The sequence below is a fragment of the Bos indicus genome, chromosome 8 (assembly GCF_029378745.1).
Source record: "Bos indicus isolate NIAB-ARS_2022 breed Sahiwal x Tharparkar chromosome 8, NIAB-ARS_B.indTharparkar_mat_pri_1.0, whole genome shotgun sequence".
In the NCBI taxonomy this organism is placed as follows: Eukaryota; Metazoa; Chordata; class Mammalia; order Artiodactyla; family Bovidae; genus Bos; species Bos indicus.
In genome coordinates, this window is record NC_091767.1 from 70,732,408 (window position 1) to 70,756,244 (window position 23,837).

Consider the following 23,837-nt stretch of genomic DNA (forward strand, 5'->3'; position numbering starts at 1 on the left):
GTGTTAAGTTGGGCTTCCCTGTAGCTCAGCTGGTAAAGAACCCACCTGGGGACCCTGATTCGATCCCTGGGTAGGGAAGATCTGCTGAAGAAGGGACAGGCTACCCACTCTAGTATTCTTGAGCTTTCCTGGTGGCTCAGCTGGTAAAAAATCCACCTGCAATGCAGGGGACCTGGGTTTGATCCCTGGTTTAGGAAGATCCCCGGGAGAAGGGAACAGTTACCCACTCCAGTATACTGGCCTGGAGAATTCTATGGACTGTATAGTCCATGGGGTAATTTGAAAATCTTCACGTTGCTATGGTGTAACACCTATTTTTGTCTCTCATCACCTCATTTTTAGTGAAGCTGACCACACTTATGAATACTTTGAGTGAAAAGCTCTGTTTTGTTTTAGGAATTCAAGTTTTGCTTCTGCAGTGAAGAACAGAGATAGCAAATGTGGAAATTGAAAATAAGATGAATCCACCTAGAAATTGGTAACCATCTTACTGAATGTCAGGATTTTGATTGGGCAGGAATGGAAGTTTAAGCTAAGCCTATGCAGCTCTCAAGGGGCCAGGAGACCCCAGCTAAGCTAGCATCGGCATTATACATATTACAATAAAGGCTCCTTTATAATTCTCAAACTACTCTAATAGTATTTTTTCTTTGACTCCATCAACAATCATGTAAAGGGAATCTTTTCTTTAGATTGTATAAATTTAACTCAACCTACATTAAACTGGACATTGTGACAAATTACTGAGAATCTGCTTGTATGACATCCTATGAAAGTTAAAAGTGAAAGTGTTAGTGGCTCAGTCATGTCCGACTCTTTGAACTATAGGCCCAGTCTGCCACACTCCTCTGTCCATGGAATTCTCTGGGCAAGAATACTGGAGTGGGTTGCCATTCCCTTCTCCAGGGGATCTTCCTGACCCAGGGATCAAACCCAGGTCTCCTGCATTGCAGGCAGATTCCTCACCATTTGAGCCACCAGGGAAGTCCATGACAAGTCATATGCAAGCTTTATTTTTATGTTTTAATGCATTCAAACATATGGCAGTAGGAAAGGCCTAAGAGCTTCAAAAATGGAAGAGAAGTCATTGAATATAGACTGACAGAGCTGGAAGAAAAGTTAGGGACTGTCTTACAGATGAAGAAGTTAAGGTAAAGGGAATGAATAGTTTTCCCACAGTCACACAACTTTTGAGCAGTAGGTTTACTGGATCAATGTGAAGAGAAAGTCTTTTTTTCTCTGCTACAGGAATTTCTACAGTGGACCACCTCCCTATAGTACTTAAAGATCCTAACTTGGCCTTGGAAGAGAACTTGACCAAGTCAAGAATGTTTATGTCTTTAGATCCTTGCCTCTGTTTCATAAAATAATACTGGAGGATGGGGAGGGAGGGAAGGCTCAAGAGAGAAGGGATATATATAATTACGGCTGATTAGCATTGATGTATAACAGAGATCACCACAACACTGTAAAACAATTATCCACCAATAAAAAAATACATAAATAAAATAATACTGGAGAAAAAAAATGATGCACATGATCATAAAACACTGAACTTTAGTTTTTTCAGAAGTACCCCCCTCTCTGAGTCCAGATTTTGGAGGACATTGGTGAATGAGGTGCTGGCAGACAGTGAAGTAGTTAGGTAGGCTTTTTCCCACTTACTATGTCTCCCAGGACTGAAGATAGTCAACTGAAAACCAATCAATATATGTTTCACTTTTGTTTTCTGTATAAATAGTTGTCTTATCTGAAATGACCTTTTCCAAGAGCTAATAGCCATAAATTTTTGCAGCTGGATATGTTTAGAAATGCCTCTTGGCTATTTTTGTTGATTTATTTTCTTCGTCTGTATTTGTACAGTCCAGCTTTGGGCATGGAAGCAAGCAGCCCTGGGCACTAGACCTTTACCTCAAATGATGTAAACTCAGGGAACACAGTCTCTCTCCTGTGGGAAAGACCCCATTTGGAATCCCACAGAGTTATAGCTCAGACCAGGAGAAATTACTACCTGTTGGAGAATCATATTCAGTTCCCTTCGTGGTAACTTTGGTCTGCTTCTCCCCATGCCTGTTTTGAAATCTTATCTACCTATCTACATATCATCTGTCTTTCAATCTCTCTATCTGTAACTCCAATGTCCAATAATACAGTGGTTATACATTGAAGTGAAAGTCACTCAGTCATGTCTGACTCCATGGACTCCATGGACCCCATGGACTGTAGCCTGCCAGGCTTCTCTGTCCATGGGATTCTCCAGGCAAGAATACTGGAGTGGGTAGCTGTTCCCTTCTCCTGGGGATCTTCTCAACCCAAGGATCAAACCCAGGTCTCCTGCATTGCAGGTGGATTCTTTACCATCTGAGCCACTGCCTTCCAGTGCAGGGGACACATGTTTGATCCCCGATCTGGAAAGATCCCACATGTTATGGGACAACTAAGCCCATGTGCTCCCTAACAAGAGAAACCACTGCAATGAGAAGCCTGTGTGCTGCAGCTAGAGAAAGCCTGAGCAGCAATGAAGACCCAGCACAGCCAAAAATAAAGTAAATAAATTTTAAAAATTATTTTTAAAAAGGGCCACAAAAATGAAAAGGCAGATAGTATTTGCTATGTCACTTCATGGAAAAGCATATGTAAGATAAGTTAAGTGACCATTGCATATAATTATAGTATGCAAATTTTATTTATACATTTGGGTAAAATTTGGACAATTTTTTCAAAAAGAAGAAAATGAGCTGACAAATCTCTTTTTTTAAGTCTTTATTGAATTTTTTATAATATTTTTTCTGTTTTATATTTTAGTTTTTTGGGGCATGTGGGATTTTAATTTCCCAACCAGGGTTTGAACTCACATTCCTGAACTGGAAGGCAAAGTCTTAACCACCAGACCACCAGGGAAGTCCCTGAGCTAACAATTCTTGATGACCTAATATATGCTGAGTTATCTCACTTAATGCTTAGAATAACCCTGTAAAAAGGCATTATTGCCTCCATTTAAAGAGGAAGAATCTGAGTTCCAACAAGGTCAAATAACTTGCCAAAGGTGAGATAGCTAATATAAAGGTACAACCAGTGTTCCAGGTCAGTCCTAAAGCTAAAATCCATGTTGTTCTTACTATGCCATGCTGCACTGAGAGAAACCCAATCAATTATTGATTTAGGTAAAGAGCTTAGAATTTTTTGGTTAAAAATTAAAATAAAAATAAATACAAAGATATTTTTGCTCTCTGTATTTGCTGAGTAACTGATTTCTGAGTGAGGGAAGGAAACAAGAATGGTACCATGGAGGGAAATCGTCATCCGTCTTTTTACTGTTACCCCTTTCTGGACATCCATTTCCCAGGCAGCAATATACAGGCTCTGAGGTCTAAAGTCAAAAGGCTTCTATGAAAAGAATGCAATCATTTAAGCCCTAAACATAAGACAGAGCAATAAAGCAATCAGTATGGTCAGGACTAAACTTAGATGCAATTTAGAAATAGAATTTTTTTTTTCTTTCTAAACCTTCAGCATTCTTTCCCCTCTCTTTTATAGGGATCCATTTTCAGTACCACAAGCTGTCTCTATTGAAATTAATAAATTTATTCCAGACTTCTGAGTGGTTCCCTGAAGATACTTTGGTTTTAGAAGCTGCTATAGATCCCACTAACACAGGCTTCCCAGGTAACACTAGTGATAAAGAACCCACCTGCCAATGCAGGAGACATGAGATATGTGGGCTTTGATCCCTGGGTTGGGAAGATCCCCTGGAGGAGGGCATGGCAACCCACTCCAGTGTTCTTGCCTGGAGAATCCCCATGGACAGAGGAACCTGGCAGGCTATGGTCCTTAGGGTCACAAAGAGTCAGGCACGACTGAATCAACTTAGCATGCACACACATAGATCTCACCAGCTACCCTAATGAGTGAGGGGCATGCATCGTAAGTTTTGAATAATAGGGTGACTCTAGGAAGAGTGAAGAAGATTCTAGAGCTACCTTTTGGGTTCTTTAAGTTTGGCTTGGTATTAAATTTGAATTATTAAACAAGTCAGTATATTTAAAAAAATAAACATTAATATCAGGGGATAAATGATTGAAGTTTAATTCACTTCTTTTCCTAAGATTATTTATATTTTAGCTGGAGATGGAACTCTTAGGGTTCAAGAATGAATCTCTAAGGGTGGGATTTCAGATATCAATCAGCAGGTATCAATTAATCCACATGCCTCCATTGCTCCTGAAATTACAAACTTGGTTTCCCTTATGAATCAGACATGGGACCTGGAAAGCTGAATTGATTCAGTTCACCGCCATAAGGGTTAATTGATCCATTTGACAAAGGAGCAGCTGAAACTCGGAGGAGCTGTGGAAATTTCCCTGCATCTCACAGTTTGTAGGTGATAAATGGGTTAGAACCCAATACCTCTTCCTATGGGGCTTCCCAGATGGCACTAGTGGTAAAGAATCTACCAACCAATGCAGGAGACTTAAGAGACATGAGTTAAATCCCTGATTGGGAAAATCCCCTGGAGAAGGGCATGGCAACCCACTCCAGTATTCTTGCCTGGAGAATCCCATGGACAGAGGAGCCTGGAAGGCTATACAGTCCATGGGGTCGCAAAGAGTTAGACATGACTGGATCAACTTAGCATGCACGCACACCTCTCCTTAGAATTATAGAACCAGAGGGCTGGCAAAGATTTAAAGTTGCAACATGCATGTCTATCCTCCTTAAGACCTCCTCACCAAATAGCTGTCACCTCCCCGTGACAGGGAACCTCCATCAGCCCAATGATTTTTCAGACATTGCTGTTCTGAGTACTATGTCACCTTGATGACTCCACTAGGAGGACACAGGAAAAGTCTAAAATGTCTCTTCTCTTCTCTGACCCCTCTGTTTCAAATCCTTGCCTATTCCAGTTGTACTTCTCTGAACTTGCTACAGTTTACCTCCAAATATGGGGCTCAGAACCAAACCTAGAGCTGCAGGTGAGGTCTGGACTCATTCATTTAGACCTTCATTCAACAGACATCTGTTTGATCAGTGCTAAACTTCATTCAGCTCAGCACAGAGTAAAGAAAGATGCTTCACCCCATTATTCAGGGCAGGATATGGTTTTGGTTGCTATCCAAGATCAAATTCATTCTGGTTTTAAGGGTTTATGGTCGGCTAGCTCTCCTAGGTTCTTTCCCATGGCCTCCTGTTGCAGCGTGTGCCTCAGTCTCTACCACTCTGTTCCTCTGTGTGGGAAACTTCCCCTATTTGTACGAAGACCCAGTCTGCAACTCTGGGGCGTGTGCCTACACAGGCTTTTATAAAACCCATTTGGATTGTAGTGAAAACACCTTTCCTCAGATCCCAGTCCAGCTTTTTTTCCTTCCTGATGCCAAAGTTGACATATCCCCAATCTATCTCTGTAATAAAACCTAATTGCCAGGACCGGGAGCCATCTCTGCACTCAGGGGTCGATCAGGAGCCATGCTCACATGTACACACAGATGCTTCTGCAGGCTGTGGAAAACTACCCATCCAGTCCGTTTCCTGTGGCTTCCCACTCTGTTATCCCTCCTTCCCTGCCATTGCTTGTCACATGCACTTGAACTGATTGCGAGCAAAAATAGGCAATAGCCCAGTAAGAGGGCACATGATTTAAGTCCAGGTCCAAATAGCATTTCTGGAGCCAGGATTCTGGAAACAGGAGGCTGCAGAACTTTGCCATCTGTACTATCCTACCTTGCTTGTGTATTTCCTCACTCACACCATCCCTCCTCGCCCTGCTCTTTTCCCTTTCTCTATTGAAAGAGCTCCTTTCAATGGAATCTCTTAATGCTATTTCCACATTTATGGAGGGTATTGTCTACCCATTAATCAGATAAGCAAGATTTAAATTCCAGAGAAATAAATCATTTGACCCTATGAACTGCTTTTAATGGTCATCCCCTTCCCCTTCCTACCTGTTGCAAGAGGAATAACAAGCTTCTCCTATCTTTATGATAGGAGGTAGTTCTGCAGCTTAGAAGGAGGTTCTTACCCAGTGACACACACTTGGAGATAGGGGTGCTGGATCCTTCATACTTCGTTTCAAAGAGATGGCTACCAGGTTCTTGACAAAGACATTCTTGAATCATAATATTGACAAAAGGCTTGTCTAGTCTTCAAAAGGGTTTATATACATTTCAAAGAAATGTTGTTAACATCTTTAGCATCATCGACTCAACGGACATGAGTTTGAGCAAACTCTTAGAGCTGGTGAAGGACAGGGGAGCCTGGCATGCTGCAGCCCATGGGGTCGCAAAGAGTCGAACACAACTTAGCAGCTGCACAGCAATGCCAAAGACCCTGGGACTGTTGTCCTAAGCTTCCATCATCAATTCACTCTTTCAGTTTGTACATTTCATGAAGGGAAAGAGCTTCTCAAGAGAAAAGCCTGCACCCTCCAGAAGCACCTCCCTTCTTCAGTTCAGAAGCTTCTCACTCTTGTATCTTTGTTTTGTCGGTTCTTGTCACAGGAAGGAGACGTGGACCTTCTAACTGAGTCTCTGCTAAAGCTAAATCAGCATCTCCTTGTGTGCAGGTGCTGTGGCAAGCCTCCCAGTACCCGTTCCTCACCTCACTGTGCAAGGCATGGGACCCGCACGTGTTCGCACGTGTTCACCTCTGATGAGTCAGATCTTCCTTGAAGGGCGGGGAGGTTGTCAAGAATCTCAGTATCAACAAGCTCTCAGCATGGATTGAGGGGGAGATTCCAAACTTTTTCGTGAGAGAGAGATATTTCTTCCCCATCCTCCAAGTTCGTGCTGTGAATATTCCCCGCATTCTTTTCCATAAAAGAGCTCAGCAGAGCCAAATCATTTTTATCAATTTTGTTTTCAGTTGTCATTTAGATCAAGTTTAAGCTTTTCTAGTTTTGAGTTGGAGTTCTGACGCCAAGTCTTTGCAACTAACAAAGACCTACCATATAGCTCAGGGAACTCTCTGGTCAATACTATGTAACAACCTAAATTGGAAAAGACTTCGCAAAAGAATAGATATAGGGATGGGCTTCCCAGGTGGCTCAGTGGTAAAGAATCCACCTGCCAATGCAGGAGATGCAATTTGATCCCTAAGTTGGGAAGATCCCCTGGAGAAGGGAAATGGCAACCTACTCCAGTATTCTTGCCTGGGAAATCCCTTGGACAGGGGAGCCTGGGGGGTCTACAGTCCATGGGGTCACAAACAGTCAAACAAAACTGAGCAAATGAACAAACAAGAATGTGTATATGTGTAACTGATTCACTTTGCTGTACACCTGAAATGAACACAACGTGTTCATCAACTGCTGTGCTTAGTCACTCAGTTGTGACTTAGTTGTGTCACTTAGTTGTGTCTGACTCTTTGTGACCCCACGGACTGTAGTCCGCCAGGCTCCTCTATCCATGGGGATTCTCCAAGCAGGATTACTGAGGAGGGTTATCATGCCCTCCTCCAGGGAATCTTCCCAACCCAGGGGTTGAACCCAGGCCTCCCACACTGCAGGCAGATTCTTTACCGTCTGAACCACCAGGGAAGCCCAAGAATGCTGGAGTGGGTAACCTATCCCTTCTCCAGGGGAACTTCCCAACCCAGGAATCGAACTGGGGTCTCCTGAATTGCAGGTGAATTCTTTACCAGCTGAGCTACCAGAGAAGCCCACTAATCAACTGTAATCCAATATAAAAAGTTTTTTTTTAATTGTGCTGTCACAAGGCATAGTGCCTTCCTCACCCTGTGAATCTTAGCCACCTTATCCATCTCTGCACACACCCTTTTGTAAAAAGTTTAATGTTACTGATTTGGCAGGAAGAGGTGTAAAAATTATGTCACTGTTAAGACAGGACTTAGTCCTGAAAAATGTGTTGTCACGGAAGCATGACAGTGACTGACAGATGTTAAATGACACCCACTGTTCCCAGTGGTGCACAAACTAAGTATTTCCAGGTAAAAACTGCTCCACAGGAGTGGGGGGAAGAGTAGTCTTTCCTGTCTTCCAGGGTAGTCCGAGTGTGTTGTCAGTCTCTTCCGAGTTGGAGAGGGGGTAATAAATGCTTCTGGATTACCAGGGTAGCCAAATATCCAGAAAATTTGAGTCCTTTCAGGATTTTCTAAAATTAATTTTGGCTGCACTGTGTCTTGGTTGCTGTGTGGATTTTCTCTGGTTGCGGCGAGCTGAGGTTACTCTCTAGTGGCAGTGTGTAGACTCCTCATTGCAGTGGCTTCTCTCGCTGTGGAGCACAGGCTCCAGGGCACGTGGGCTTCAATAGCTGTGGCACCTGGTCTCAGTAGTTGCGGCTCATGGGTTCTAGAGCTCGGGATCAGTAGTTGTGGTGCATGGGTTTTGATGTTCTGCAGCATGTGGGATCTTCCCAGCGAGGGCTTGAACCCATGTCCCCTGCATTGGCAGGCAAATTCTTAACCACTGGACCCCTTAAGAAGTCCTGGATCCTTTCAATTTTGAGTAAGGGATTAAATAGAATGATCTGGGTTTTCCTGGATTACTGTTAAGTCCCGTATATATGAATCTTCAAGTTGTAAACTTTCAAAGATGTGAACACATGTTAGCATGTCCAATCACCTAAGTTAGTTCGAGTGTCTGGTGTACACTGTCATGTGTAGACAAGTGACTGTGCTTTTGTGTACTTCGTACTTACAATACTTTATAGAGTATAGTCATCGAGTGTCTTTATTTCAAGCCCAGGATATCTGGAAGCAAGTGTAAAAGCGGTGGTGACATATCTGTATTACTGTAGTTTTCAAGGTGTAGACTGTATGATGAACTATGTTTTCTTAATTTTTTGTGTATGTTTTTATGCATTATTTGTTTGAAAAATATTATAAAAACCTATTACAGTACTGTACTATAGAGCCCATTGTGTTCATTGGGTACCTAAGCTAACTTTGTTGGACTTAAATAAACTGGACTCACAAACTTGCTCTCAGAATGGAACTCATTCATATGTAGGGGACTTAACTCTCTCGAGGGTTTTTTTCTTTATTTTTGGCTGCACTGTGGGGCACATGGAACTTGCCCAATAGAGGATCAAACATGTGCCCCCTGCAGTGAAAGCTCAGAGTCTTAACCACTGAATTACCAGGGAAGTCCCCAGAGAGCCTTGTGAAGATGTCAGAAGGTTTAAGAGGAGGAGGCTTGAGAAGAGAGTGTAAGAAAAACTGAACATCTGTTCTCTGTAAAAACAATAAGCAAACAAAACAAACAAAACCGATCAAGCCGCACTCCTAACTCCTCCCTTCCTGGCTGGCTTCTCCGGGTAGCTCTCTCTTGTCCTGGCACCCGTGAGACTGAAAAGTGCTGCAATGAACATTGGAGTACATACGTCTTTTTCAATTATGATTTCCTCAGGGCACATGCCCAGTACTGGAGTGGTTGTGTCATAGCGTCATTTTAGCCCTAGGTTTTTAAGGAATCTCCACACTGTTCTCTATAGTGACTGTGCCAATTTGCATTCCCACCGACAGTGCAAGAGGGCTCCCTTTTCTCCACACCCTCTCCAGCATTTATTGTTTACCAACATGGATTTTTAGGCTTAAAACAATCCATGACTATCCTTTAAATGTTCCAAGGAGAAAATGGAACTTTCCTCTGGCTGTCACCCCTTCCTCTCTGCCCCAACACCTCCGTGTCAAGGACTGTGCCCATCACTGAATTGGCTGGAAACAGGTAAAGATGGTCCAGTTAGACGGGGCTGCACAGGGCTCCCAACCCAGATCTGTATGCTAGATCTCTCCTAAACCCCGCATCAGGCCCCAAGTAAAGCTCAGGAAGTAAGTCCAGGCTGTGTCTGGAGCCTTTGTACAGGTCAGAGAAGGACACACGACGGGAGACCAGGGTTTTGCTTTCCCTTGCTGACTTTTGACAAGCTAGACTGTCTGGGAAAGTTTGCACGAAGGCCAAGTCTATGGCTAAACTCGGAGCTCCTCACGTTCCAGGACTATCATTCCTGACCCTTTTCTTGGACAGTAAATAACTCTTGGCTTTGACAAACCAGGCCTGGTGACACATTGGTGATGGCTGTGGGTGGGGCAGAGTCTGGGTGTCTCCAAGCAGAGCCTGGGGCTCTGAGCCTAGTCTCACCCTCTCGACTCCTATTTCCTCATTGCAAAGATGGTGGTAACTGTGGCCCTGAGAGTGACCAAGGCCGCGGTCAGATGTCTCACAGTGAATCCTGTGGTGCTCCAGGCTCCAATACAGGGGAGTCACAGCCCCACAGCTGCCAGGAATATCAATGGTGATGACCCACAGCGTATCCCTCAGGGGCCAGCACCTCACCCGGAAAGGCACTGGATCGCCCAAGGTTACTGCCACTTTCAGGAGGTGGCTGATGCTGGGATACGAGTGCCCATCCTTTTCTTCACCTGGGACATGTGGGCTTTGGGGCTTCTTAAAGTATCAGGTGAGGACTCAGTCATAACCTGCCTTAGGGGTCAGCTTCTCCGAGTCCTCAGCCATGTCATACTCACTTCCTCACAGGCAGGAGAATTTCCTGCGCTCGCCTCAACGGAACTACTGCCTGCAGCTCTCCCACCCAGGGCACTCAAACTGTGACTTTCTCTTCATGGCCACCATTCCCTCAGAGGTCAGCTTTAAGACGCGAGGTATTACTTACACATGTAAAGCTGACAGCCAGCGCGAAGCTGCTATATAGCACAGGGAGCTCAGCTTGGTGCTCTGTGACAACCTAGACGGGTGGGAGGGAGGTTCCAGAGGGAGGGGTTATATGTATATATGTAGCTGATTCCTGTTGCAGAGGAGAAACCAACACAACATTGTAAAGCAATTATTCTCCAATTAAGAAATTTTAAAAGGTACTTAAAAAAAGACATAAGGTATTAACATCATGCCAGAAAAATGACTTGCTTTGTAGTTAGAAGGAAAAAATTTTTCAGATGTATATCTTTGATATTTATTTCCCTTTCTGGAAGCTATAGGGCTTCCCAGGTGGCTGAGTGGTAATCTGCCTTCCAATACAGGAGATGCAAGAGATGTGGGTTCGACCCCTGGGTTGGGAAGATCCCCTGGAGGAGGGCATGGCAACCCACTCCAGCATTCTTGCCTGGAGAATCCCATGGACAGAGGAGCCTGGTGGGCTATAGTCCATGGGATCGAAAAGAGTTGGACACGACTGAAGGACTGAGCACCCACGCACTGGAGGCTATGGCTTTCCTACGGAGGCCTGGGGAGGACCAGTGGGACTTCCAGTGACAAAGTTCCAGTGACTCTAAAAATCTGTACATAAAATAACTTGAGAGACAGATTGAAAAGAAATTCCAAATTCCACAGACTCGCTAAGGTGAGACGCTGGAAGACGGGGGTGAGGTTAGCAGAGTTTTGAAGGTAAATTAGGAAAGTGACAAGGAGGTGGGGAACTTTCGAGGGGAGAGATTTTTCTCTAATTTCCTGGATTACTTTTAATGGTTAAAAAATTATCCTCATCTGTTCATTTACTGCAAGAGTTCTTGTAATTTGAGAGCCTTTCAGGAGAGGGGAGGATGGCTGTGGATTTATACAGAGAGTTAAATCTCATGACATGAACACGCAACGGGAGGCCCCACCTGTGTGTACAATGTACTTAAAGGATTAGAGCAAACTTTGGAATTATGATATGTTTTACCTGGAGCAGGCACCTTACTCTTTAAGCTGTTATTTCCTTGAAGGAGGTGGGAGGAAAGAAAACCATCAATTCTCTCAGGTACTCAGGTGCATAAGACTCTCTGCTTGTGGGACTTAATGAAGATTTAAGTGCAGGTGGATAAAAGATGCATTATTGATATATTTAATTTTAAACCTATTTTCAATACTTGTGATTCCAGTTCCAAGGTGTTGCTTGCCTGTGCCCTGAATGAAAATGACATTTTCAGGGAGATACAGAGACCAAGGGGCCAGAGAAGCAGTCATAGTCTAAGGGGCTAGTGAGTGTACAAAGGGGAATTTTTTATTTTTTCTGTCTTGGGTTAAAACTGTGTGTGTTCTTTCTTATGTAAAATTTAAAACTTTTTCTTTAAACTGGAATATAGTTGCTTTAAAATGCTGTGTTAGGGACTTCCCTGGTGGCTTGGTGGTAAAGAATCCCCTTTAGGAGACACTGGTTCGATCCCTGATGTGGGAAGATCCCACAGGCTGCGGAGCACTAAGCCCATGCACCACAACTACTGAACCCGTGTTCTCTATAGCCTGGGAGCCACAACTACTGAGCCCATGTGCTGCAACTACTGAAGCCTGCTTGCCTGAGAGCCCGTGCTCTGCAACAAGAGAAACCGTAACTAGAAAGTAGCCCTTACTTGCTGCAACTAGAGAAAAGCCTGAGGACCAAAGAAGACCCAGCACAGCCCCCACCCCCAAAAAATGCTGTGTTAGTTTCAGGTGTACAGCAAAGTGAACCAGATATACGTATACACACATCCCCTCCTTTTGGGATTTCCACAGAGCACTGAGTAGAGTGCCCTGTGCTATACAGTAGGTTCTCACTAGTTAACTACTTTATCCATTTGTTGTTATTGTTCACTTAGTCTTCTCCAACTCTTTGCGACCCCATGGACTGCAGCATGCCAGGCTTCCCTGTCCTTTACTATTTCCCCAAGTGTGCTCAAACTCATGTCCATTGAATCGGTGAGGCCAATCAGATACATACGAGCATATATACGCCAATGAATTTCAAAAGAAGGTTGCTTCTTTGGAAGTGGTTCCCATGTTCCCTTCAGGGTCTTCAAGAAATAAAAGTAAATACTCAACATTCTCAATTTTTCCAAATGTATCCCTGGGCTGAAGGAGGTGATTATTAAAATGACACAGACATTTCTTTCCCCTCCAGGTGATTAACCAGTAACAGAGTGGTGGTGGTGTTGCTGTTTAGTTGCTAAGCTGTGTCCAACTCTTTTGCAACCCCATGGACCATAGCTCCCCAGGCTCCTCTGTCCATGGGATTTCCCAGGCAAGAATACTGGAGTGGGTTGCCATTTCCTCCTGCAGAGGATCCTCCCAACCCAGGGATCAAATCCACATCTCCTGCATTGGCAGGTGGATTCTTCACCAGTGAGCCATCAGGAAAGCCTGTAACAGAGGGTAGAACATTTATAAAAGAATGATCATCCTCTGCTATTCACTAAGCTACTAATTTCCATTATTTACTCTCCATAGATTAGTCAGGCAGGCAGGTGGGAGAACATGGTAACAAGAAAAACTCAGTAGCATGCAGTCTTTAGGAAGCAGAAAATCACACACAGATATGTCTAAAAATGACACCGTACTTTATTATTTTAAAAACACTCAGGTGTTACAAAAAATACATAGAAAAATAAAGTTTGCGGTATTTGGCTAAACTTCGATTCACAGATTTGTGTATTAAGATTGGAGCAGAGTCCATTATACACATGGAGAACCTAAACCGATTTATTAAATAGGATAGACACAGGTCTGGGTCCGGGGTGCACCCCCCAGTGTACCCATCAGGAATGGATATATTAGCTCTTCAAATGTTGTTCTACCAGTTTGGCTATGGCTGAGTGACTATGGGGGAAAAACAAGATGGATTCACCAAAACAAATCATTCTAAACAAAGACTTTTTTTTTTCCTTTTTGCAATACAATGTATATTACAGTAAAATGTTTAACACTTGCAGGTTTGGGGGCTGAAATAATTCAATGCAGAGGGAGGCAGAGAAAGGGTCCTGACCAGAGAGTGAGCACTGAACGCTTAAGACATGTAAGTAGGAGAAAGCCCTGCCTCTGTGCCTCCATTTCTGTGCAGGCAACACATGGCACTGGACAGTATTTCAATGTGGAGCTCAAACAACAGAAAATGAGGTGAAATGAGCCAACCTTCTATCAACTTTGGCAGTTTTGCCACAAACAGTAAATTGGACTTTTTTAAAAGGAGGAAATTGAAAGGTTTTTCACTGAACAGAATTAAGTAGCAGGATCAAGAGATTTCCAGGGCTTGGGATACCTCATTAGTAACTGGCTTTTTTTTTTTCATGCTGATGTCTCCCCTCTCCCAGGTCACCTGAGATAACAGAATAAAAACAGAAGCATGGCCAGAGTTTTCCTGTGCCCTCTTCTCATTCTCTCTGAGGTCACCAGGTAACTCACTTGGGGGGAACCTCCACTTTTTTGATAAGCATTAAACACAGTTCCTGAAACATCTGGACAGTTTCATTGGCTTGGTGATGGAAGCCACTATGATGTGTTCTGAAAATGGTTTCCTTTTTTTCTTAGCCTCTTCCAGCAAAGTGCCAGTCAGCCCCATCAGCCTGCTCATGGGTGGGGCTTCCTAAAGTCCACGCCCCCTTCCTTCACACCCCGCCCCTCATCCCTGGATTCCCACCAGACAGCTCCATGGCACCTGACCCTTCACTCTGCTGTGTTCTTCCTTACGGTGTGAAAGCTCACTACCTTTTACCTCCTTTGCCTGCAGGGATCCCAGAGGGTTTTGACTTTGAACTGTAACAACAGAGCCACCAGAAAGTCCTATAAAAGCAGCAGTGACCTTCTGAAACTGTCATGTCTTTAAATAGATTTGGTATTTAATGCTGTATATTTTTAAAGAAAAGACATAAGAATTGTTAGGGTTTTTTTTAACATGCATGTCTTTTAGCCAATTCAGAATCTGCTCCCCCACTACTTTTCTTTTTTTAAACCCAGGAAGAGATAAAGCTTTGGTGGGGGGTGGGGGAGACAAGATCTCAAGGCTATATAAGCAAGGTGTATGTTAGGTGCAGTCATAAAAGTCTGGACTGAAAAGAAGTGCTTCAGTGGGTGACTGCCATGGAAAAGGAACAAAAAATAAGAGGAGGAGGAAGGAAGGAACTTAAAGAATTATGTGATCTGTCACACTGTAGTATGAACTACAGCCCCAAAACTCCAGGAACCTTCTTATTCTAAATTCTCAGGCCCAGAGCAAAAGGTCCAGAAGAGGATTTTTTTTTTTTTTCACCTTTTGCTAAGGACTCTTCCTTAGATCACTGTCTTGGATATGCAGAGATTCTCCTGGCCTGGGCTCACCTCCCGCAATAGAGTTTGGTTTATACAGCTTGTCTTAAGGCCACAGTGAGTGCTTCTTGTTCTACACGGGCCACTCTGTAAATACTTAAGTTGGCATATTATTTTAAAAGGAATAATCAGAAGCTTCTATTTTCGTCTCCTCCTTCCCATCTCCATATCCTGTGCCAACTTGTGCTGGGCACGAAAGGTTTCTCTGTGAGGTCCTCTGTTTCTGTCTGTCCCAGAGACAAAGAGAAACCTTGGTTGTAGTCCAAGGCCAATGAGAGGCTTTTGACCTTCAGTTTATTTCAGTAGGTGACATCCTGAGCCGCCCTCCCCCTCCCCCTTCAGGTGACCTCTTTCCGAGTGGATGCTCAGTTACACAAGAGGATGGAGTTGGAGGAACAGAATCCTCAGAAGTGATGTGGACAGATCCTGAAAAGTCACCCAAGTGCCAGAAAGAACACTTGGCTCTATCCCTCCCTACTTCAAGCAGGGGTCTAAAAGCAAAAACAATCCCCCCTTCTATGTTGGGGGAACAATTTGGATATGAAACCATTCCCTGTCCCAGATCCTTCATTGGCCCACCAGTGAAGAATCTGGGATTTCCACACAAACCTCCATGTGTTCTGGTCTGTCTGTCTCTCACTGCCCAGCCCTTCCTGACCCCGGGGCCCTTCCATCTTCCAGAGGGGCCACCTAGAGAAGACAGTTCTTGATCTACTGTGGATGTCAGAGCTGGTGTTACCAGAAAGCTGGACTCCAGCCACCCAGGCAGTAAACGTAGGGGTAGTAAGGGTAGGTATTGTGCACAGAGATGAGGGAGCCCTGTGAGAAGCCCTCCTCTTTGAGAGCTGGCAAGGAAGAGTGCTTCTCCAGGTTGCCCAGGTCCGAGGTGAGCTGCTTCCGCTTGGTCTTATAGCGTCTGTTCTGGAACCATATTTTCACTTGGGTCTCCGTGAGCTTGAGGTTCTTGGCCAGGTGAGCCCTTTCGGGGGCAGACAGATACTTCTGATGGCTGAACTTCCTCTCCAACTCAATGACCTGAGTGTGAGAGAAGGCAGCCCGGGAGCGCTTCTGAGGCTGCTTGGTGGCTGGGGGTAGGCTCTGTAAGGCGCTGGGAGGGTTTTCACAGTCCAGCAGATAAGTTTCTAAGTGCCCATTTGGAAAGGAGAGGGGAGAAGCAGGGAGGGGAAAGAAAACGTTACATGGTAGCAGCAAAGAGAACAGAATTCTATCTACCCTCATCTCTTCTGAGTGAACAAACAGCCCACTGTCAGTTTGGATACATTGCACTAAGGAACTCCTTAGTTCTTATGACCAACCTAGACAGCATATTCGGAGAAGGCAATGGCACCCCACTCCAGTACTCTTGCCTGGAAAATCCCATGCATGGAGGAGCCTGGTAGGCTGCAGTCCAGGGGTCGCTACAAGTCGGACAAGACTGAGCGACTTCACCTTCACTTTTCACTTTCATGCACTGGAGAAGGAAATGGCAACCCACTCCAGTGTTCTTGCCTGGAGAATCCCAGGGACCAGGGAGCCTGGTGGGCTGCCGTCTATGGGGTCACAGAGAGTCGGACACAACTGAAGTGACTTAGCATAGCATAGACAGCATATTAAAAAGCAGGGACATTACTTTGTCAACACAGATTGTCTAGTCAAGGCTATGGTTTTTCCAGTGGTCATGTATGGATGTGAGAGTTGGACTGTGAAGAAAGCTGAGTGCCGAAGAATTGATGCTTTTGAACTGTGGTGTTGGAGAAAACTCTTGAGAGTCCCTTGGACTGCAAGGAGACCCAACCAGTCCATCCTAAAGGAAATCAATCCTGGGTGTTCATTGGAAGGACTTATGTTGAAGCTGAAACTCCAGTATTTTGGCCACCTGATGTGAAGAGCTGACTCACTGGAAAAGACCCTGATGTTGGGAAAGATTGAAGGCAGGAGAAGGGGATGACAGAGGATGAGATGGTTGGATGGATGGCATCACCGACTCAATGGACATGAGTTTGGGTAAACTCCGGGAGTTGGTGATGGACAGGGAGGCCTGGCATGCTGCAGTTCACGGTGTCGCAAAGAGTCAGACACAACTGAGCAACTGAACTGAACTGAAGAGTTCTAACTCCTAAGAACTGCTTAGGAGTAAGGAACTCCCTGAGTGGGGCTGCTGGCCAGTCATGTAGATTACGTGTTAATTTCTTAATAGTCATCAGGTCTGCAAAGTAGGAGAGGCTAGTGCTAGAACTTTCTGCCCTATTGCCCTGTAGAGTTAAATAGGGATTCTGTATCTGTCTGGAGGAATGGGAGATGGGAGGCAAGAAAGACTGAGAAATAAGATATCAGTAAAGTGGGGCCCCCAAGGCATCCAGAGGGTCATCCAGAGTTAACATTTGGGTGACATGAGAGGGCTAGTGTGGTAGGAGAGTTCATTCTCTGGGTTTAATCCCCTTTTGCTCCCCTTGTGGTTCACCTGGTTAAAGAATCCGCCTGCAATGTGGGAGACCTGGATTCAATCCCTGGGTTGGGAAGATCCCCTGGAGAAGGGAAAGGCTATCCACTCAAGTATTCTGGCCTGGAGAATTCCATGGACTGTATAGTCCATGGGGTCACAAAGAGTTGGACACAACTGATTGACTTTCACTTCACTTTCCCTCAATAAACTGTTTCTTTCTCTCTCGCTCTGCAGTCATGTCTGAACTCTTTGCAACCCCACAGACTGTAGTCAGGCTCCTCTGTCCAATGGGATTTTCAGTGAGCCCCTGCCATACCTCATAGGAAAGGTGCCTATTGTATGGTGAGGGTGGATACCTAGACTTATCGTGGTGATTACCTTGTAGTGTATACAAAGATCAAATTATTATGCTGTACATCTGAAACTCATAACATATTATGTTCCAATTTTACCTCAGTTAAAAAACTGATAGAAAAAAAAAAAGTCTACTCTAAATGTTCCCATGAAGTTATATATATAGCTCCTGGAGACCAGAGGGGCTCCTTGACTTGCTAGTCTGTTTTGTTTTTTTTTGGCGGGGGTAGGGGGCTTAGTTGGACCATTTTTTAAGTCTTCATTGGAATTGTTACAATATTGTTTCTGTTTTCTGTTTTGGTTTTTTGACTGTGATCTTAGCCCCTCTACCAGGGATGGAACCTGTACCCCCTGCGTTGGAAGGTGAACTCTTAACTGGACCCCCAGGGAAGTCCCCAAGACTTATTGTGTTTTATTGCCCATGGGACTGGGAAGCAAAGGGCATCTTTGCTGATCAAACCCTGACTTATTAATATTAATATATTATTTATCAATAACTCGTTATATGTTAGTTATTGTGATTGCCAAGAGGTAACTGCGGCTGGCGAGGATTAAGGGTTGAGAGGTGGCTGGGATTGGTTTCGGGTTTTCATCTGGGACTGGAGCGTGGTGGGCGCTGTGTGCGTGCTCGCCTTTGAGCTCTGGGCACCAAGAACCCGCTGCGCAGGGCACCTTGAGGGGTGAATCAAGTCCATGTCTAAATCCTGAGCAGCCCTGATGCCGGGGCTCAGGGTTAAGCTCCGAGGCTTGCCCGTGGCGGAGGCCGTTAAGTCCCTTCGCCTGTCGCCGCGGGGCCCCGCAACCCTGCCGCCGGAGCTCCAGGAGGTCCGCCTAGCACCCGCCCTCACGCGGTTGCAGCCTGCGGGCCTGCCCATTCTTCCTGGGGGACCCAGCCCGGCCCGGCCAGGTCTCTCCAGCCTCGCCGGCTTACCTGGCTCGGTCTCCACCGGCTTCTCGGCCTCCTCGCTACCGGCGCGGGGCTGGTCGCTCTGCTGGTCCTCCGGCGCCCGGGCGCAGCCTCTTCTTCCCTCGGGCTCCGGCTTTGGGTCTCGCCTCGGGTACTGCTGACGCGAAGGCTGCGGCTGTGGGCTGCCCGCGTGACCTCCGCGCCGGTCAGCGCCGTCCCGAAGGATGTCCTGGATGAGGAAGGAGGTGAGCGGCTTGGTCTGGGTGGGCGGCACAGCCGGGGGGCTGCAGCCCGCGGCCCCCGCGTTCCCCAACTGTGGCTCGGGAGTCCGGAGCATCCCGGCGTCTTGGCCCCGGCGCCCGCCCTCAGGCCCCAGAAGCAGCGCCCAAGCTGCGCCCGCCGCTCCCGCACCACTTTCACTTTCCGCGGCCCCGCGCACTTATAGCCCTTGGGGCGCGCCGGGCCGCCTTCCCATTGGCCGCGCGCCCGAACCGCGCAGCTGATTGGCCGCCCGGCGCTCCAGGTGAACGAAAAGGGAAGTCCCTCGCACGGTCTCGGTCCAGTCTTTACCATAAAGGATTTCTTTCACAAGTTCCTTCTTCAGGATCCTGGCTCGTTTTACCAGGCTGGGAGAGAAAAGCAAAGCGGATCTCCTTTGCTCCAACACACAATATGTTTAGCTGCTTCTGGGGAATCATGATGCAGAAGAGAAATACTCTATTTAGCTCTTGGTGCTGCTGCTGCTAAGTTGCTTCAGTCGTGTCCGACTCTGTGCGACCCCATAGACGGCAGCCCACCAGGCTCCCCCGTCCCTGGGATTCTCCAGGCAAGAACACTGGAGTGGGTTGCCATTTCCTTAGCTCTTAGAGATTGTTAAAGTGCCTTTACCTGCGTGCATAGTCGTGCAGTCGTGTCCGACCCTTTGTGAACCCATGGACTGCAGCCACCCCCCAGGCTCCTCTGTCCACAGGGATTCTCCAGGGAAGAATGCTGGAGTGGGTTGCCATGCCCTCTTCCAGGGAATCTTCCCAACCCAGGGATGCAGCCCAGGTCTCCCGCATTGCAGGCGGAATCTTTACCATCTGAGCCACCAGGGAAGCCCAAGAATACTGGAGTGAGTAGCCTATCCCTTCTGCAGGGAATCTTCTCCACCTAGGAATCGAACCAGAGTCTCTTGCATTGCAGGAGGATTCTTCAGCTGAGCTACCAGGGAAGTCCAAAGTGCCTTTACTCGCAAAGAAGTAGGTGGGGCAGTTTCCTTCATCCCACCTTACAGCTGAGAATTGTGGGTGCCCGTCGACAAGGAGACATCTACTAAATCTAAGACTGTCAAAGAGACGTGACAGCTAAGTGCAGGACCTGACCCTGGCTGGATTCTCTCTTGCACTTTATTGGGACAGTCAATGAAAGTGGTAATAAGACCAATGGCTTAAAGTGTTGAATCAGTGCTACATTTACTGAAGTTACGAACAGTACTGTGATTGTATAAAAGAATATTCTTGGGAAATAATCACTAATGTATGTAGGGGCAAAGACCCATAATGTATGTAACTTACCATCAATTGGTTCGGAACCAATGATATAGATAAATTCTATATGATAAAGTGAATGGCTTAAAATATTAATTGGTGAATCCAAGAAAGGGTATATTGATGTTCTTTTGAACTATTTTAATATAAGCAACTTTTCTGTGGGTCCTAGTCTAAGACACCTTTCATTCAACTGAAAACTTTTCAAGACGATCATATGTTTGTGTGTCTGGGAAGGAGGGAAAGGAAGCAGGTTATCGTGGATAAAGCAATTGCTAAAGAGATCCACACTGTACAATGGGAAGGTCTTTGGCAAAGATAGTTTTCTTCTCTCATTTTTTCATTTAAAAAAATTGTTATGTTTTCTTTCAAAATAGTTATAAATTCCCAGGAAGCTTCAAAATCAGCACTCCTAACTTCCTCCAATGGTGACATATTATATGACTGTAGTATAATATTAAAAAACAGGAAACTGACATTGATACACACCACTAACTAGCCTACAAACCTTATTTTATTTTTACCACTTAAAAAGCCTGCATTCGTGTGTGTCTGTGTGTGTGTGTAGCTCTATGCAATTTTATCACATGGATAGATTCTTGTAAAGCCACAATTAAGATACAGATTGTATTTTTCCAAAAAACACCACCACACACACACAGAAAACCACCCTGATTTAGAATTTTACCAACATTATTACTGGTACATCCCCTTTTACATTAAATATTCACTTTGTCTTTTTCTGTCATATTCAAAATTCTATTTTGACTTTATTATCTGCATTTCAACTTTGTAAATGGTGTTTGTCTTTAATTACATGATGAAAGTAAAAAACAAAAAAGGATATGGAATTGTCCCATCACCACAAAAGTACTCCCTGTGCTATCTCTTTATTTTTGTGTACCCAAACCCCTTCTGTCCATCAGGCACCTCTGGTAACACTAATCTATTCTGTATAATTTACTACCAGGAGAATATTCTGTAAGTGGAATCAAGCATCATACAGCATGTGACCTTGTGGAATTGGGGATTTTTTTTGCTGAGGATGATGTCTCTAAGGCCACTCAGACTGTTGCATGTATTAATAGTGAATGCTTTTTTAAATTGCTGAATAGTATTCTACTGTATGGATCTGCCAGTTTGTTAATCGTCCACTCACTGAAAGACAAATGATTTGTGTCCAGGGTTTTTTTTTTTTTTGTTTTGCTCTGTTTTGCTATTTTGAATGAAAGTGTTGTAGACATTCATGTACAGATTTTTGTATAAACATGATTTTTCATTTCTCTCAGATAAATGTTCAGGGATGCATTGCTGGGCCATATGGTAATTATATGTTTAGTTTCGTAAAAACTGCCAAACTGTCTTCCAGAGTGGTTGTACCATTTTTAGGTTTCCACCAGTAATGTATGAGAGTTCCACTTTCTCCACATTTCATCAGCAGCATTTGGTGTTATTGTTATTTCTTATTTTAGCCATTCTAATAAAAAAGAAAGCTGAGCACTGAAGAATTAATGCTTTTGAACTGTGGTGTTGGAGAAGATTCTTAAGAGTCCCTTGGACTGCAAGGAGATCAAAACAGTCAATGCTAAAGGAAATCAGTACTGACTGTTCAGCATGAAAATCTGATGCTGAAGCTGAAACTCCAATACTTTAGCCACTTGATGCTAAGAACTAACTCAGAAAAGAGTCTGATGCTGGGAAAGATTGAAGGCAGGAGGAGAAGGGTATGACAGAGGATGAGGTGGTTGGATGGCATCACTGATTCAATGGACATGAGTTTGAGTAATCTCTGGGGTTGGTGATGGACAGAGAGGCCTGGCGTGCTGCAGTCCATGGGTTCACAGGGTTGGACATGACTGAGCGACTAAACTGAACTGAATAAGTGTGTAGTAATAGCCCATTGGGATTTTAATTTTTAATTTGTATTTCCCAAATGGCTAGTGATGTTGAAAATCTTTTCATGTACTGTGCCTTGCATATCTCCTCTTTGGTGAAATATCCATTCAACTCTTTACACATGTTGTAATTAAATTTGGGGGGAGTTGTTGTTGAGTTTTGATTTTTTTTTAACATATTCTATATATGTCTTTGTTGAATGCTGCTGCTGCTGCTAAGTCACTTCAGTCGTGTCCGACTCTGTGCGACCCCATAGATGGCAGCCCACCAGGCTCCCCCGTCCCTGGGATTCTCCAGGCAAGAACACTGGAGTGGGTTGCCATTTCCTTCTCCAATGCATGAAAGTGAAAAGTGAAAGTGAAGTCGCTCAGTCTTGTCGGACTCTTAGCGACCCCACAGACTGCAGCCTTCCAGGCTCCTCCGTCCATGGGATTTTCCAGGCAAGAGTACTGGAGTGGGGTGCCATTGCCTTCTCCTCTTTGTTGAATATGTGATTGCAATTATTTTTTCCTAGTCTGTAACATGTCTTTCCATCTTTTTAACAGGATATTTCATAGAACAAAACTTCTTTATTTTGATGAATTTTTATTTTACAAATTTTGTTATTGTAAGTCTAAGAACAAAGCCTAAGAACCCTTTGCTTATTCCTAAGTCTAAAGATGCACTCCTGTGTTACCGTCTAAAAGTTTTAGGTTTTACTTTTAAACTCATGATCCATTTGACTTACTCTTTGCATATGATATGATATTTAAGTTGAGTGGCCTCTTCTCATTTCTAAAATTTAGAGCGGGGTGGCATTTCAGATCAGTGTGGGGAAATGTAAATTATTTAATATCCAGTACTGCCACTTGGCTTCCCTGGTGGCTCAGAGGGTAAAGCATCTGCCTGCAATGCAGGAGACCCTGTTTGATCCCTGGGTCAGGAAGATCTGCTGGAGAAGGAAATGGCAACCCACTCCGGTACTCTTGCCTGGAAAATCCCATGGATGGAGAAGCCTGATAGGCTACAGTCCATGGGGTCCCAAAGAGTCGGACATGACTGAGCAACTTCACTTTCACTTTCACTGCCACTTGGAAAAAATAAAGTTCTATCCTTATAACAAAATAAACCCCAGATGACTCAAAGATTTAAAACATAAACAGGCACAGGAAAAAAAAAATAGTTTAACCACATTCATCATTTTGGAAATACAAATCAAAACCATGTTTAGATACCTTCTTTCCACCTACCAGATCAATAGAGATTAGAAAGACGGATGGTGTCTAGTGTTTGTGGGTGTATGAGGAAGAGTTGCTCCCATACTGTTGGAGAGTAAGTCAGTTTTGTATATTTGGATGCCAGCTTGGCAAAACCTGTCAGAATTAAAACTGGGTGTATCCTTTGACACAGGTATTCCATGCTTTGAGATTTACCCTGTGCTATGCTGTGCTTAGTCACTCAGTCATGTCCAACTCTTTGCAACCCCAGGGACTGTAGCCCACCAGGCTCCTCTGTCCATGGGGATTCACCAGGCAAGAATACTGGAGTGGGTTGCCATGCTCTCCTCCAGGGGATCTTCCCAACACAGAGATGGAACCCAGGTCTCCTGTACTGCAGGCGATTCTTTACCATCTGAGCCACCAGGAAAGCCCAAGATTTACCCTAAAAATCTACAAATAGACAACATACAGACTTGGGAATGTGTCTTTAATTTGGTCGGAGTGA

General features: G+C 44.7%; 1 protein-coding gene across 1 annotated transcript; it reads right to left on the reverse strand.

Moving 5' to 3' along the window:
• Positions 1-13,242: 13,242 nt before the first annotated feature.
• On the reverse strand, positions 13,243-19,109 carry NKX3-1 (NK3 homeobox 1). The gene is made up of 2 exons (XM_019966367.2): positions 18,733-19,109; positions 13,243-16,146 (listed from the first exon to the last, which is right to left on the reverse strand). Exons 1-2 carry the CDS (start codon positions 19,043-19,045, stop codon positions 15,740-15,742), a joined length of 720 nt encoding a protein of 239 aa, XP_019821926.2. The 5' UTR covers positions 19,046-19,109; the 3' UTR covers positions 13,243-15,739.
• Positions 19,110-23,837: the final 4,728 nt, after the last annotated feature.

Coding starts and splice junctions, on each gene's coding strand:
- NKX3-1 (XM_019966367.2), bottom strand. CDS start 19,045: ATGCTCCGGACTCCCGAGCCACAGTTGGGGAACGCGGGGGCCGCGGGC. Junction 16,147..18,732: donor GCCGGTGGAGACCGAGCCAG/GTAAGCCGGCGA, acceptor ATGGGCACTTAG/AAACTTATCTGCTGGACTGT.